At 39.5% G+C, this 14,958-nt stretch overlaps 1 protein-coding gene across 1 annotated transcript in view; it reads left to right on the top strand.

Annotated features, from left to right (window-relative positions):
• Window positions 1–5,513: 5,513 nt before the first annotated feature.
• LOC140233528 (pachytene checkpoint protein 2 homolog) overlaps window positions 5,514–14,958 on the top strand; it is a 28,022-nt gene continuing 18,577 nt past the window's right edge. Inside the window, exons 1-5 of the mRNA XM_072313647.1 lie at window positions 5,514–5,537; window positions 8,026–8,258; window positions 9,989–10,157; window positions 10,976–11,099; window positions 11,887–12,033. Of these exons, the coding sequence (XP_072169748.1) occupies window positions 8,062–8,258; window positions 9,989–10,157; window positions 10,976–11,099; window positions 11,887–12,033 (637 nt within the window). The 5' untranslated portion in view covers window positions 5,514–5,537; window positions 8,026–8,061. The remainder of the gene's footprint in view (window positions 5,538–8,025; window positions 8,259–9,988; window positions 10,158–10,975; window positions 11,100–11,886; window positions 12,034–14,958) is intronic.

The following is a 14,958-nucleotide window of genomic DNA, read 5'->3' as shown; positions in this document are numbered from 1 at the left end:
TTGCCAATATTTCATATGGTAGGATGTTTTATGATACAACAGACCTACACATATGCATCAAATGTGATATCTTGAACATTTTTGAAATCACTGCTCCCAAAGGTAAACTGGACCTTTAAACTAGAATGTCGCTAGACATGGCGACTACCATATCGCATGGTTCTCCCAGTATGTCTAGAGTACAGCTTGACACTGTTAAGACGACACGTGCAGTAGAGACCCTAATACTTTAACAACAAATATCATTATAGATTACCAGAATTAATAGCTGTTTGTGCAGAGCAGACCGGCGCAACGGGGGGGGGGGGGGGGGGAGGGGGGGAGGGGGGGAGGGGGGGGGGGGAGGGGGAGGAAGCTTTGTTGGGGAGGGGGAGGGCCGGCCCCCCTTTTTTTTGCAGAAGATACAAGGATCGAATGTTTGCATCCATTATGTAGTAAATTATTTCCTTAAAGCTACTGCGTTTCTCAATTGTCTTGATTTAAGTCAATTAACGCAATCATCCCCAGGGGCATCGTTCCGTTTCAATGATGGGGGTGGGGAAAAACATGGAAATTATGTGCGAGAGAGCGGAGCGACAGAGGGAGGGAAGGGGATGGGAGGGGAAGAGGCGTCGATCCGTTTTCACGATTACTGGGGGGAGGGGACTTGGACTTTGAATATCTGTGCGAGGGAGCGGAGCGACCGAGCGGGGGGAGGGTGTGGGAGGGGTATCCCACGCAAGGAAGATTTTGCATTTTTAGACCTGAAGTTCAGCGATCTGGTGCACACTTTGGGTGAAATTTTGAAAGTTTTGTTTCCCAAAAAAAAAAAGTAAGAAAAATAAATATTCACAGATAATTGAATGACTAAATCGTGGTATCTCAGCTCTTGTTCCGCGTGTGCGTCACCACTGTGTAGATACATGGAAGTTGTCAGGGGGAGGGGGAGGGTGATGTGGGAGGGGGTAGCCCCCTCCCACACGACGGAGCATTTGCATTTTTAGGATTGACACAGAACGATCTGATACGCATTTCTGAGGAATATGTCAATCCCCAAAGTGTGCAGAGTCTCAATCAATGGATGGAGCCGAGCGGGGGAAAGGTAAATCAAAAGAGGATGAGAGAACTTTTAGATTTATTAGAATTGAAGGGATAGATCTGATGCACACTTATTAACGAAACATTTTGAAATATTTCAAGCTAGATGTATACTAAGTCTTTAGGAAAAGGAACAAACGGGGGAGGGTATATGGGAGGGGGTAAATCCCCTCCCACGCAAGAGAGATTTAGCATTTCAGAATTGAAATTCAGCAATCTGGTGCACACTTTGGATAAAATATTTGGACGATTTTTTATCAAAAAAGCTTGGAAATTTTCCTCATTTCGGGAATTATTGGGGGATAGAATGACATGTGTGCCCCCCCCCCCCCCCATCCTCCAGGATCGACGTCCCTGCATTCTTATACGAGGGAGCTTTTTCATTCTTAGAATACAAATACAAAAATGAAAACATCTCGTAAAAAACAGTTGTTGTTTTTTTAGTGAAATTTGGAAAGCTGAATTCCCAAAGTGTACTATAGTAACTGTTTTTAAACGGAAACCAAGCGGGGAAAGGGTTAATCAAAAAAAGGTATCTCCTCTCACCAAACGGAACGTTTGCTCTTTTTTTTTTGAAACTGAAGTTAAAGACCTGATACAAACTTTAGATGAAACATTTTGAAATCTGTCAATCTAAAATTGTGTACTGGGTCTGTAGGAAAAGGACCGACCGACCGAACAGCATTTTCTGAATTGAAATTCAGCAATTTGGAGCACACTTTGGAAGAAATATTTGGACAATTTTCTATTTAAACAAAAGAAGAAGATTTTAATTATTTTGGGAATTATTGCGGAACAAAATAATATGTTCCTCCCCCATCCCCTCCCCCGTCCTCCAGGATTGACGCTCCTGCACATACAAGGGAGCCTCTTCCTTTCCTTAAAATTCAGATGCAAATTACTTTCGATGGAACATTTTGAAATCTGTCAAATTGACAGATTTCCAAATGTTTCATCGAAAGTAATTTTCCTATAGATTTATACACTTTTAGATGAATCTGAAAGTGTATAAATCTATAGGAAAAGGACTGAACTGGGGTGGGTGTGGGAGGGGGTATCCCCCTCCCACGCGAGAGAGATTTAGCATTTTAAGAATTGAAATTCAGCAATTTGGTGCACTTTTTGGGTAAAATATTCGCACAATAAAAAACAAAAACCAAGAACATTTTAACATCTCGGGAAATATGGAGGGCAAATTGATAATATTATGTTTGCCCCTCCAACATTTTTATGGGAGTGTTGGGGGGGGGGAACTACCCCCTGCCCCCCAGGATCGATGCATTTTAGGGAGGGAGTTACCCCCTCCAACATGAATGAGATTTAGCAATTTCTGACCGGTAAACTACTTCAGAGATCTCGGTGCACACAATTTTGTGAAATATTCCAGTTTTCCTTCTGTCAAAAAAGTAAGAAACACACGTATTCGCGGTAAATCGCAGTATCTCAGTTCTTGATCCGCGTGTGCGACATCACTGTATACCAAGTGTATAATGGAAGTTGACGGGGGGGGGGGGGACTGTGTGGGAGAGGGTAGTCCCCTTCCACATCACGAAATGTTGTTGTTGTTGTTGTTTTTTTTGCATTTTTAGAATAAAATAGGTATAAAACGATCTGATGCACACTTTTGTGGAATACCATGAAAATTTTGAATTCCCAAAACGTGCCAAGTCTACAATTTTATTAAATGGATGGGAGTCGAGTGAGGAACTGGTTATTAAAGAGAATGAGGGAACTTCTGAATTTGTTAGAATTGAATTGATAGATTTGATGCACACTTTTTGATGAAATATTCTGCACTATAGGCCCAACTCTCCAAAGTGTATTAAGTATACTCCAAGGAGACGAAATGGGGGAGGGTGTGGGAAGGGGTATCTGCCTCCCACGCGAGGAAGATTTTGCATTTTCAGAATTGAAATTCAAGGATCTGGTGCATAATTATGTGGGTGACATATTTGGACAGTTTTCTATCAAAATAGCAGGAAAATTTTCCTCATTTCGGGAATTACTGGGGACAAAATGTCATGTTTGCTCCCTATAGGAAGTTAAAATTGCATTTTTAGAATTAAGATGAAAATATCTCGTAAACACATTCATGTTGGAATTTTTCAATCCCTGAAGTGTACTAAATCTATGTAGGGAAACCCTCCATTATAATTGAAAGTATAGATATCTTCTCCCGTTCATCCGACAGAACTATTGCATTTTTTTAAACCGAAGTGACAGACCTGCACACTTTACATGAAACATTTGGAAATCTGTCAATCTAAAAGTGTATTATTAAAGGCATAATTTACCATTTGCAGATGAAAGCATTAGTGCTTTAAAATAGTTCTGAAATGTGAGTTAGGGATAGAAACAACCACTGTCGAAATTTGAATCCGTATAATCGATGTTAAGTGTTGTTAAATACACAAAATGTGAACAATAGTTATGATAAAAATGTTTCCAGACTAAACCGTTACAGTTACGGTTTATTGAGAAAAACCCTGATATCTCCTTATATTTTAGGTTTTATTGCAAATATTTCATTGTATGGTAGGATGTTTTATGATGCAACAGACCTGCACATATGCATCAAATGTGATATCTGGAACATTTTTGAAATCACTGCTCCCAAAGGTAAATTGGACCTTTAAGTAGAAAGGATGGAAACGGGAGGGTATGGAAGGGGGTAAAGCATATCCCCCTCTCACGCGAGGGAGATTTTACATTTTCAGAATTGAAATTCAGTCACTGGGTGAAATATTTAGACAGTTTTATATAAAAAGCAAGAAAATTTCCCCATCTCAGAATTACGAGGGGGAGCCTGTTATGATATGTTTGCCCCAGTACTTTTATGGGATTGGGGAACCATCCCCTCCCCCTCCCTGCCATATCGACGCCTCTGCATATCATTATGAGGGAACTTTTATAAGTGAAAGATCTGCTGCTCACGATGAAATGTTAGGAAATAATGTCAATCTTAAAGGGGAAGGCTAGTAACTGATCAGTGGGAATCAGTGGAAATGCTGGGAGATGATTGTTCCAATCCTTATGGGATTCATTCAAGAGTTCATTGTATATCTATTGTTGTGTGAAAATGATTTGCTTCAGAACGGTCTCATATTCAAGTAATGTGCAGATTAAGGCTCCGTCACTGACCAGGGACGCTAACCTGGATGCACATTACTTGAATATGAGACCATTCTGAAGCAAATCATTTTCACACAACAATAGATATACAATGAACTCTTGAATGAATCCCATAAGGATTGGAACAATCATCTCCCAGCATTTCCACTGATTCCCACTGATCAGTTACTAGCCTTCCCCTTTAAAGTGTACAAAGTCTATCGAAATATAATGTTTATGATTGGAATTCAACGATCTGGTGCATATATTACGTCTGGTGGTATTTGGACAATAATTTTTCCATAAAAAAAGTTTGAGATTTGTATTCAACTTGGGCATTGTTTGGGGGACAAATTGTTGTTTGCCCCCAACAAATACAATGAAGGCGGGGCAAATGCCCCTTTGCCCGCCCTCGATCGATGCCCCTGATCATCCCTGTGTATGCCCATAGACGTATGAGTCATCATCGTTTGCTCAATGATTCAGGAAATGGAGGGCGGGGGAGTTCAGTTATGACGGTATTGTATTTGTTTGTTTGTTTTGGGGTTTTTTTTCGTAAGTAATTTGCAGATGGTCCCATCAGTTGCGCGCGTCATAGCATCAGGCATACCGTCATGTCGGCCTATATTATTTCACTTTTTCAACATCTATGTCGATATTACTATTTTCGCGAGCGAGCGCTTTGAGAATATTATGTATGATACATATCCTAAAAGATGGAATACTTTTAAGCTCTCTTTAGCTTTCTGAAGGCGGGCGTAAGAACGTCATGCAATGAATACAATCACATTTCTGCTTCTTCCATTTTCCCCAAAAAATTTCAGGGGGGATGATTGCACAGCCCCCCCCCTCCTCCCCCTCCTCCATTTCTCGGGGATGCATCCCCTATCCCCCCCCCCCCCAACCGGGATTTACGCCCATGTTGTGAGGGCATCATCATCTTCCCATTTGTATTTTTGTAGTTTTGCGAGATGAGGATGTGATCAGTGGTATCCGTGGCATAGTAGTATACAATACAAGGCTCCGATCGTGGTGGTAGAAACCTCCCCTATTGATTAATAGTTTGCATTGAGTTTGCATTGAGTTTGCATTGAGTTTGCATTAATGTGCGTCAGTTTGCATCAGTTTGCATTAGTTTGCGTCAATGATTTATAGGAGGACCCTTTGCGCTGCTCCGAGTTCTGTGGCTGCTCTTCACTACACAGCTAGCTAGCTAGCTAGCTCCCATTCTCAGCCACGGTATCGTCGGTACCTGTACCTAGTGCACTTGTACAATTGTGTGGCGGTAGATTTGAATTTGTTTTCTGTTTAGTCGGTCTCCAGCGCTGCTGCAAGTTTGTAAATATAATGTAAGTATTAACGTGCTTAAAATCATGCCTTACATACTATCTTAAACTCTTAAATATTCTGAAAGAAGATGCATCGTCGTGAACATATATCTACTGGAAAAAACTCGGAAATAAGACAAACGATCGATCCACCGACTGTGCCTTGTCTGGCGCGCCCTTGTTGAGTCCCATAAGTGCATAATTGTGTTAGCATTATCAGAATTAAAATTTTACGCAACCCCAATGGCCAATATCAAGTGTGAATTTAAACTTAAATCATGAATCGAGAGACATCACGACAGAGTGGAATTAATGTACAGTAGAACCTAATGGAAGGAGGTTGGTGACGAAAGCAGCCTTGATTGTGGGCAGTTACTGGCGCGTTTTTATCAGCTGTTTTATACTAGATCTTGAAGGTAGCAATATTAGTAGAACACATCAGTGAAAAAAAAGTTTACGGAAAATCGGACAATCCGTTCAAAAGTCATGAATTTTTAAAGTATCTGCACAGTCACTGCTGGATCTTGACCGAAAGATCGGTCTGTATCTGTCCGTCGGGGAATGTTCCGCGGAGACTACGTCTGGCTTCACGGATCCCCTCCGTTGTCTACGGAGGACAGCGTTAATGGCAAAATATAAAAGAGTCCTCCGGACAGACGGATCTTTCTGTCTATGCTGGATCTAGCCCGACCAGACGCTGTTAATACGCTACGCGAATACAGCGGCGACTGGGCTGTGTATAGTTATGCTGGATCATATAGATGAGAACGACTACAGTTAGCTACACGCAGCCGCTGTAGGGACAGCGGCTGCACCTCTATTCCTTCGCAGACGTTGTCATTTTTCAGTGTGGTTGTGCGACTCCTTCATGAATATCTTTATTAATCGTGGAAAACTAAAATACAAGGAATTATCGTAATCTATGATAATCATTCAATAATCGGTATGCGATTTTTTGTTTAATTACGTCAAAAACTCACCGAAATCTGTGGCTGAAATCAGGTCTGTAAACGTCCTTATTGCTTCACTCCTCATCTGCGTGTTATTATGAATGGCATTCACTCTCGTATACTACAACGTACAACGTAGGTAGTCGAAAAGGCGCCCTCTAGCTCTCCGACTACCTACCTTGTACGTTGTAGTATACGAGAGTGAATGCCATTCAAATAACACGCAGATGAGGAGTGAAGCAATAAGGACGTTTACAGACCTGATTTCAGCCACAGATTTCGGTGAGTTTTTGACGTAATTAAACAAAAAATCGCATACCTATTATTGAATGATTATCATAGATTACGATAATTCCTTGTATTTTAGTTTTCCATGATTAATAAAGATATTCATGAAGGAGTCGCACAACCACACTGAAAAATGACAACGTCTGCGAAGGAATACAGGTGCAGCCGCGTCGCTTCGCGACAGCGGCTGCGTGTAGTTAGACTACAGTGTATGATGTCACATGCGTATTTTTAAAGGATGAGATAATTTAACAAAAATTTACTTTTTGAAAAAAATGTGCACATTTCCTCGACTCGTCACAGAAATATGCTAAGGGTAATTTTATTCTCCCTTGCCTTCTAAATGAGGGAGTTCAAGTGTTCCTTAATTATTCGAGAAAAGGGAAAATATCTTTTTATCTAAATATAATTTTCTTTATATTTTCATTATGTCGTCGTACACATGTGACATCACAAGCCGTAGTAGTCTTCTCATCCAGGAGTGACTAAGCAGAAACTTTAAAAATGCATAACTTTTAAACGGATTGTCCAATTTTCCTCAAACTCTTGCTGATGTGTTCTATCAATATTCCTGTAGAACACGTCTATCCACTCAATCCACATGTCTATGAAGGTGAACTTGTCCTTTTTAAATCTATATAGGTCTAACGTCGATTAAGTCGCCACTACCCAAAGTCGCCAGACATTCACATAGCATGTAACGCGCGCCGCGATCGGAAATCAGCTGGGGCAACGGATTTTCATCGCTCTCAAAAGACATTCCTAACTCACCCTTTTCCTCCGTAAAAACACTAATAATTGTAATCCAAATGTATTTTACCATATGTAACAGGTGACAAATCATTTTTAGTGCGAGAATGTTTTTGATTTCGAATGGATTTCAGGTGGTGGCAGATTAACAAAGTTTTTCTAACGCGATGATGCACAATGCATCCTACATTGAAGTGTGTGTATATCACACATGCTAATAATACGTGGTGCGCTATGGGCGGCGAACTAATTCAGTGCCTGTCGTTAGTTCGCCAACCCGGGAGTGCATAGGAAATACATGCAAGTGGCGACTATACGGTAATTGACGTTAGGCTACTCTCTAGGGTCTCTAGTAGGATGATAGGGCCTAAAATCATAATCATATTTTTATCTTGAATTGAAATCAGATCACCGGTGCAACAGATTGTATTTTAACGATGCCGTTTACTCACCATTGACAATGTAAATTTATTGTTTCTAGGTATTAAATCATTGAAGTTATATCTTGTTTGATATAAAAGTTACACTTACAGAACACAGCTCAGGGCCAACAAGAGATGGCAATTGAAACCAAGCGCATCTCTCAGTATTGTGGAGATGGGGGTGCCCAAGTTAATGGTATGATGCACGAACCAGCTAGCAACCAGCCATCTAGCATTGGGGCCTTGTACAATATTCAGGGTCTCGAGGAAGCACTGCCTAAGTGGGAGCCTGGAATGACTGTCTATGTTGAAGTCACACAGCATTCTAACAGGTAAAGTGTTAAGTGTTGGGCTTCTACTGAAGAGATAAACATTAGGAAAGACTTTCTAGGCCTTTCACAGAAAGTTGCAAAGCATTGTACCAATAGTTGGGTGTCCGACACATCGACACCCTAATGTTTTTCTATTAATAGATACTTAGAATATCTCACAATTTGCCTGAAATTTTACTCACACGTAAAGAAAATACTCTGAATTCACAGGCGCGCATTGAAAATGCGATTGGCGGTACATGCTCCAAGATAACTGCTCCGAACGTATGGGTTGTTGTTTTGACGCCCTCGATTGCGCCATGATTTGGAAACCAACACCCCTACCCTCCATTGACAATACATGTGAAAGGCACGTAATGCTTCTCCTATGTGCATTTATAATCTACAATAGCATTGTTTTGCTGTTGATCTTGTTTATTATCAGGTTTTTCAGTAATATTTTAACATCTTCAAATCCCCAGTGAAGAATGCAAAACCACTGTGTGTAGTCTCATGCATGAAAGTTCATTCTTTACGTGCAATGCTATAAATAGAGGGGTGTCGGTTTTAATGTACATGTCAATGTGTTGGGCACCTACTATACCATAATTTACCATGATATAGTACCTAAAAATTGTACTCTTGTGCTACTGGAAGAGGCTATACAGTCAACTTTCAGAATGCTACAATATGTAGAAAAACAATACCGTGTACTTTTAAATAGTACTTTGTTGGAAGCAATTTTTAAAGAAAATTAGTGTTTCGCTGTCTATCTAGAACTTTAGAAGAATATGCAAAGACATATTACAAATGTTTCACTAGTTTTTTAAACAAAGATTAAATACAACATGACAGAGTAACTGACTTAGTCAGATTCTAATTGCTTCAAGTCAACAGTTTAGAAAGGTCTGTAATAACTTCATGTGCCCCCACTGTACTGTCAAATAAGTGGCAGCATTATTATGCACATATGAATGTTGTGGTTATTTGTGTGGTATGTATCCACGACAATGTGCATGTCAAGTAAAGGCTTAGCACACAAATTAAATAATCCAACCAGTGTGTAAACTTTCACAATTTCCATGTTGATGAGAGGAAACAATGAAAGAAGCAAAATAAGCATTTGTTAAAACAGAATTTATTCATACCGGTACACTAGTACATCTCTACACAATCTATATAAGCCATAAATCGAGTTGAGTTGAGTTGAATTGAAACATGCAAAATCTGTGTCTCTTGTGAAAAATAATCTACTATATCATAGTTTTTATGTACTTGTGTATTATCATACAGCAGAGCTTTTAGCACACAGTGTATGCCAACAAACAAAAAGGGGATGAAAAAGAAATAGTGTAAGTTAAAGCTACAAGCCACAATGTGGTGAATTAGTAACTGTTTTAAGGACAAACACACTGATACAAGTTCATGATTTATTTTGATTTTCATGCCATAATGAGTGGTGCTGCAGAAGGCCTACTGATGTGTAAAAATAATCTCTTTCTGCCTTTATAGTTTAACTTATTCTATTGTAAGTACATTTTTCTAGGCTGTATTATAAGAGGCAGATGATTGAAGTTAATGGTAAGTCTAGGTCTCCTGAGAAAGTGCAGAAGCCTATAGCAGTTCTGTTTTTCTTTGTACTTTTACCATGCATATAAACTGGCATTGAAGGTTGTATGTCTGGAGCTATATCGATAAACAAGGTTCTGTCAAACCCTGCTTGTTTTCGACTTGTTCATTCACTACTACAGCACAGCCCAAACAAAAACAATCTCTGAACATGTTTTGGTCCTGCTTCGTCAGCATGGAACAGTGGTGGGCGACACAGTCTTGACAAAGTTTGATGACCCCTTCCTCGCCGAGCATGTGATATCAGTGGCAATCTGTGATACTGAGCTACAGAACAGCAATAGGAAAACTGTAAGTGTTTTGATGCATTATGATATCAACATCAGTCATGACTGCTCAGGAACGTATGTTTCACCTCTAAATACATGTAGCATAATGTATGAAAGTATGAAGAGAGTAGGCCTACAGGTCTCACTCATTTTAACAAAGTCCTCAGAGCTGTCGGTTTTCTTTCATTGTGAATATCAAATTTTATTATAACCAAAGGAAATTGAGCATCATAGAATTTAGTGATGACAATCCTGGACCTGAATATCTAATTTGTTGTAACAAAATATAATTATAACCATATTTGCTGCATGGGGAGGGACCTGTACATAAAAAAGAAACCCACCAGCAACTACATGCACACCCTTTGTAGTCTATGGTATTACAGTCTATGAGTATCCCAGTGCATATGTGCAGTAAATTGTTTCTAGTATGTTGCAGGTGTACAAACTATTTGATGAGGAAAAGAGGTTTGTGGTAACATACGAATGTAGTCATTTGCAAGGAACATTGTTTGGCAAAAGAAGAGCTTAAAAAGATGAGAGTGAAGGAGGGAAATGACATAGGGAGACAAGTGTATGACAGGGAGTGTATTAGAGGAAAACATATAGTGACAGTCATATCGCAGCGGCTAAGCTATCAAGTCTCCCTGATGTGAGATTCAGATGGCAGAATAGGATTCAGGGACAACCATACAAACTTCAAAACAAAACAAAACTATTTTTTACCTGTAACTCTCTTCAGTGTCTGCATATATAAATGTAGTATTCAGCTAGTTTTATTCAAGTGATTCATATCAGCTAGATATTGAGACTTGTGAGCACACCTGCTTCGCCCTTTAGGTCATTGACCTGAAGAAGTCAGTACTGAAGGTCAGTGTGTTCCAGCTGAATGAGGAGGGACCGGCCAGTGAGGAGCTGGATGATGAGGACCTGGCTGCAGCAAGTCACTGGCTCTTACCGGCAGGTGAGAACACACAGGTTGCAAAACCTGGAATAAGCTGGTGTGGTAGTTGCAGTAGGCAGTGTTGCATTCAGATTTGTAATTTAGTCCAAGTTTTTGAAATGTGCAGCAGAGCTGCTTAATCTCTCTGATGCTGCAGGAAGCTTCCTGAAAATGTCAATATCTCTTCGTGTGTAGACGAGAGAATATAGTAAATCTCAGTGATTTAGAATATATTGATTTTTGCCTGTTGAGATGCATGAAACACACAAGCATCTCTCTGGTTGCTCCATGGAACCTCCCTGACTTTACGTGTGAATGTTGGCAGCTCTGCATTTAGACTCGACTTGACAATTATCCTTTTCTGCATTTCATCAATTTGTGGTGTTTTATTTTTCCATTTTACATGTTATATACTCCTGGCTAGATTGTCACTCTATCATATAAAGATGCTTCTATTGGTAGATCAACTTCAACATGTACTCTTGCAGGCTGATGATTTTACATGGAAGTATCTTGGAATAAGATTTGTATTGACTTGTATTGGACCACATGGACTTGATCAACAATACACTTTAACAGACATATTATCTGTACATTTGTTTTGATTTATGATAAAGTAGTTCAATAGTTAGTTGAGCTAGATATTTATTAATTCATTTATTCATGTATTTATTCATTCAATTGTTTGTTTATCTAGTTATCTATTTATCAAGTCAATCTCTTTTCGTGGTGCTGCATGCATCAGATCAGTGATAAAAACAAATTGTCTAAGTTTCCTCATTTCGACTGTGTTACAAATCCACTTTAGCTGATATCCATGGGTTGTGGGAGACTCTAATCTTCGACAGCGCCATCAAACTGCAGCTCCTAAACTACGCCTCAACAACGCTACTCTTCTCCGATGCTGGAGTTGACCCAAACATAATCTCATGGAACAGGGTGGTGCTACTGCATGGTAAGAGTTTTAGATGTTTGCTATAGCAATGCTTCCCGTATGATAAGCCATGGCCACCCACTGTAGGCAGCTTCTCCAGGATGTACAAGTATCATGACACACTATTTTCTACTTGTTTCCCCAGTCAGTAGATGAATAATTATCATGATATATTACACTGTAAAGTAGAGCAGCCTTCTCTGACTGCTATTCCACAAGTGCTAAGACTCATTGACTTTCTTCTTCTTGCTATTGCCCAATTGCTATGAGGTGAAGAGTGGCAGTTTAAACTTTCAGGACATCTCATAGAAACATTCGCTAGCTATGTTAGCTTGGGCTTTAAAGGGGGTGGTTAGTAACTGAGTAACTGATCAGTGGGAGTCAGTTGGAATGCTTGGGGATGATTGTTCCAATCCTTGTGGGATTCATTTAAGAATACATTATATATCTATTGTTGTGTGAAAATTATTTGCTTAAGAATGGTCTCATATTCAAGTAATGTGCAGTTTAAAGGCATAACTTACCATTCGCAGATGAAACAAAAACCCAGCATTAGTGCTTTAAAATAGTTCTAAAATGTGAGTTAGGGATAAAAACAACCACTGTAAAAATGTGAATCCGTATAATGGATGTTAAGTGTTGTTTAATACACAAAATGTGAACAATAGTTATAATAAAAATGTTTCCAGACTAAACCGTCTACAGTTATGGTTTATTGAGAAAAACACTGATATCTCCTTATATTTTAGGCTTTATTGCGAAAATTTTATATGGTAGGATGTTTTGTGATATAACAGACCTACATATATGCATCAAATATGATATTTTGAACATTTTTGAAATTACTGCTCCCAAAGGTAATCTGGACCTTTAATCGCCCTGTCACTGCACAGGCATGCTAACCTGGAAACAGTGAACTGCACATTACTTGAATACGAGACCAGTCTGAAGCAAATAATTTTCACACAACAATAGATACATAATGTACTCTTAAATGAATCCCACAAGGATTGGAACAATCATCCCCCAGCATTCCCACTGATTCTCACTGATCAGTTACTAGCCATCCCCTTTAACCCGTACTGTGCTTTCTTCACTGCTTTCCATGTCTGTTTGAAGTGCTTTCTTCCCCAATTGGCACTGCCATCAGGAAACTAATCATCAATCATTAGAGATTACCTATCTCCTAATCCTTATTGTGTCACTGTGGTCATCATGTTGGACTGAGGCACACTTAAAGGCATAATTTACCATTTGCAGATGAAAGCATTAGTGCTATAAAATAATTCTAAAATGTGAGTTAGGGATAGAAACAACCACTGTCAAAATTTGAATCCGTATAATCGATGTTAAATGTTGTTAAATACACAAAATGTGAACAATAGTTATAATAAAAATGTTTCCAGAATAAAGCGTATACAGTTACGGTTTATTGAGGAAAACCCTGATATCTCCTTATATTTTAGGTTTTATTGCAAATATTTTATATGGTAGGATGTTTTATGATACAACAGACCTACACATATGCATCAAATGTGATATCTTGAACATTTTTGAAATCACTGCTCCCAAAGGTAAACTGGACCTTTAATGTGATACCTGAGTGGGCTTGCTAACTTACAACTAGGTCATGTATGGAGGGATAAACTGAATGTGTAGTTAAAAGCTGAGTGCCTTCATGTTAACCCAAAGCTGGAGTGTCAAACCACTGAATGAGATATCCACTCTGCTTTGTGTGGAATGCAGATATGTTCATTGGTAATCTTGTACAAAAGAAAAAAGAAATTTTGATGTATCTTTTGCCAGACAGTTTTAGGCACTATCAATTATATCTACATGTCATTGCACTAATGAGGGCCAGACAATGTAGTCTAGCTGTGACAATGTGCCTTTCACAAGAGCACCAGTATGCATCTCGGAATTCAATAATCATTTTTGAGAGGATGTCTTCAACATTTGACCTCATTCATATGAAGTTTCATATTGGGGAAAAAGCATAAATAAGAAAGATAGCACATGCATATGACAGGTGTTGATTGCCACTCCATTAGAGCCCCTCAATGTAATTTTACTTGACATGAAGCTCTTTTCAGGCATCTGTATCTACTCTTTTGTTTGCAAATACAAATTTTCTTTCAACTAAGAAATCATACGATAAAAGCATATGTGAGTTTACCTCTCTCTCTGTCTTTTATTTTTTATTTTTTATTTTTTTTTACTTCTCGATGGGGAATCATTTCTTGTTGCATCTGTATCCCAAACAATGTTCAGTATTAGAGGGAGATCACGTGGTTACGGTAGCGACATGTTGAGTTTTTTCTGAACTCGTACATTTCGGTCCGGAATCCAACTTTTGCTTGTCATGTTGTAACAGAATTAGTGTCAAATCCAAACTAAACGAACATGGATCAAGTTAAAAGACCTACAGGACCCGAGGTTAGCTCCCCAAGCAAGCCTTCAAGCAAAAAACCTAAGCTGAATGACAGCGACAGCGACGACTCGAGCACCATCGAAACCTCAACTGTCACTTCCCCCGTCGCGCTGGGCAAGCTAGCCACAGAGGGTACCGGTACTGCATCAGAGCAGGCTCCAATGTGGTTCGTGTCGTTTGAGAAACGTTTTGAGGACAAGATCGACAGCATGCTTGTCAAGAGGCTGGGTGAGTTGACTCTGAAACTGAATGAGCAAGGGGAGAAAATAAGCAGTCTGGAGATTGATTATGACAATCTTAAGAGAGAGGTTGCAGACCTTAGAGAGGAGAATTCTACCCTCATAGCTGCTGTTGATGATCTAGAAAATCGCTCCAAGCGTAACAACTTAGTGTTTCACGGGGTCCCGGAGATGGGAGAAACGGAGGACTGTCAACAAACCATCGACACCGTTTTGCAGCAATTTGTGGGCCTGGCCTCATCTTCCTACTCCATTGAAAGGGTACATCGGACCCCT

This window comes from Diadema setosum, chromosome 9 (assembly GCF_964275005.1).
Source record: "Diadema setosum chromosome 9, eeDiaSeto1, whole genome shotgun sequence".
Classification (NCBI taxonomy): Eukaryota; Metazoa; Echinodermata; class Echinoidea; order Diadematoida; family Diadematidae; genus Diadema; species Diadema setosum.
The sequence above is the reverse complement of the archived record's forward strand: the minus strand, read 5'-3'. Positions and strand labels throughout refer to the sequence as shown.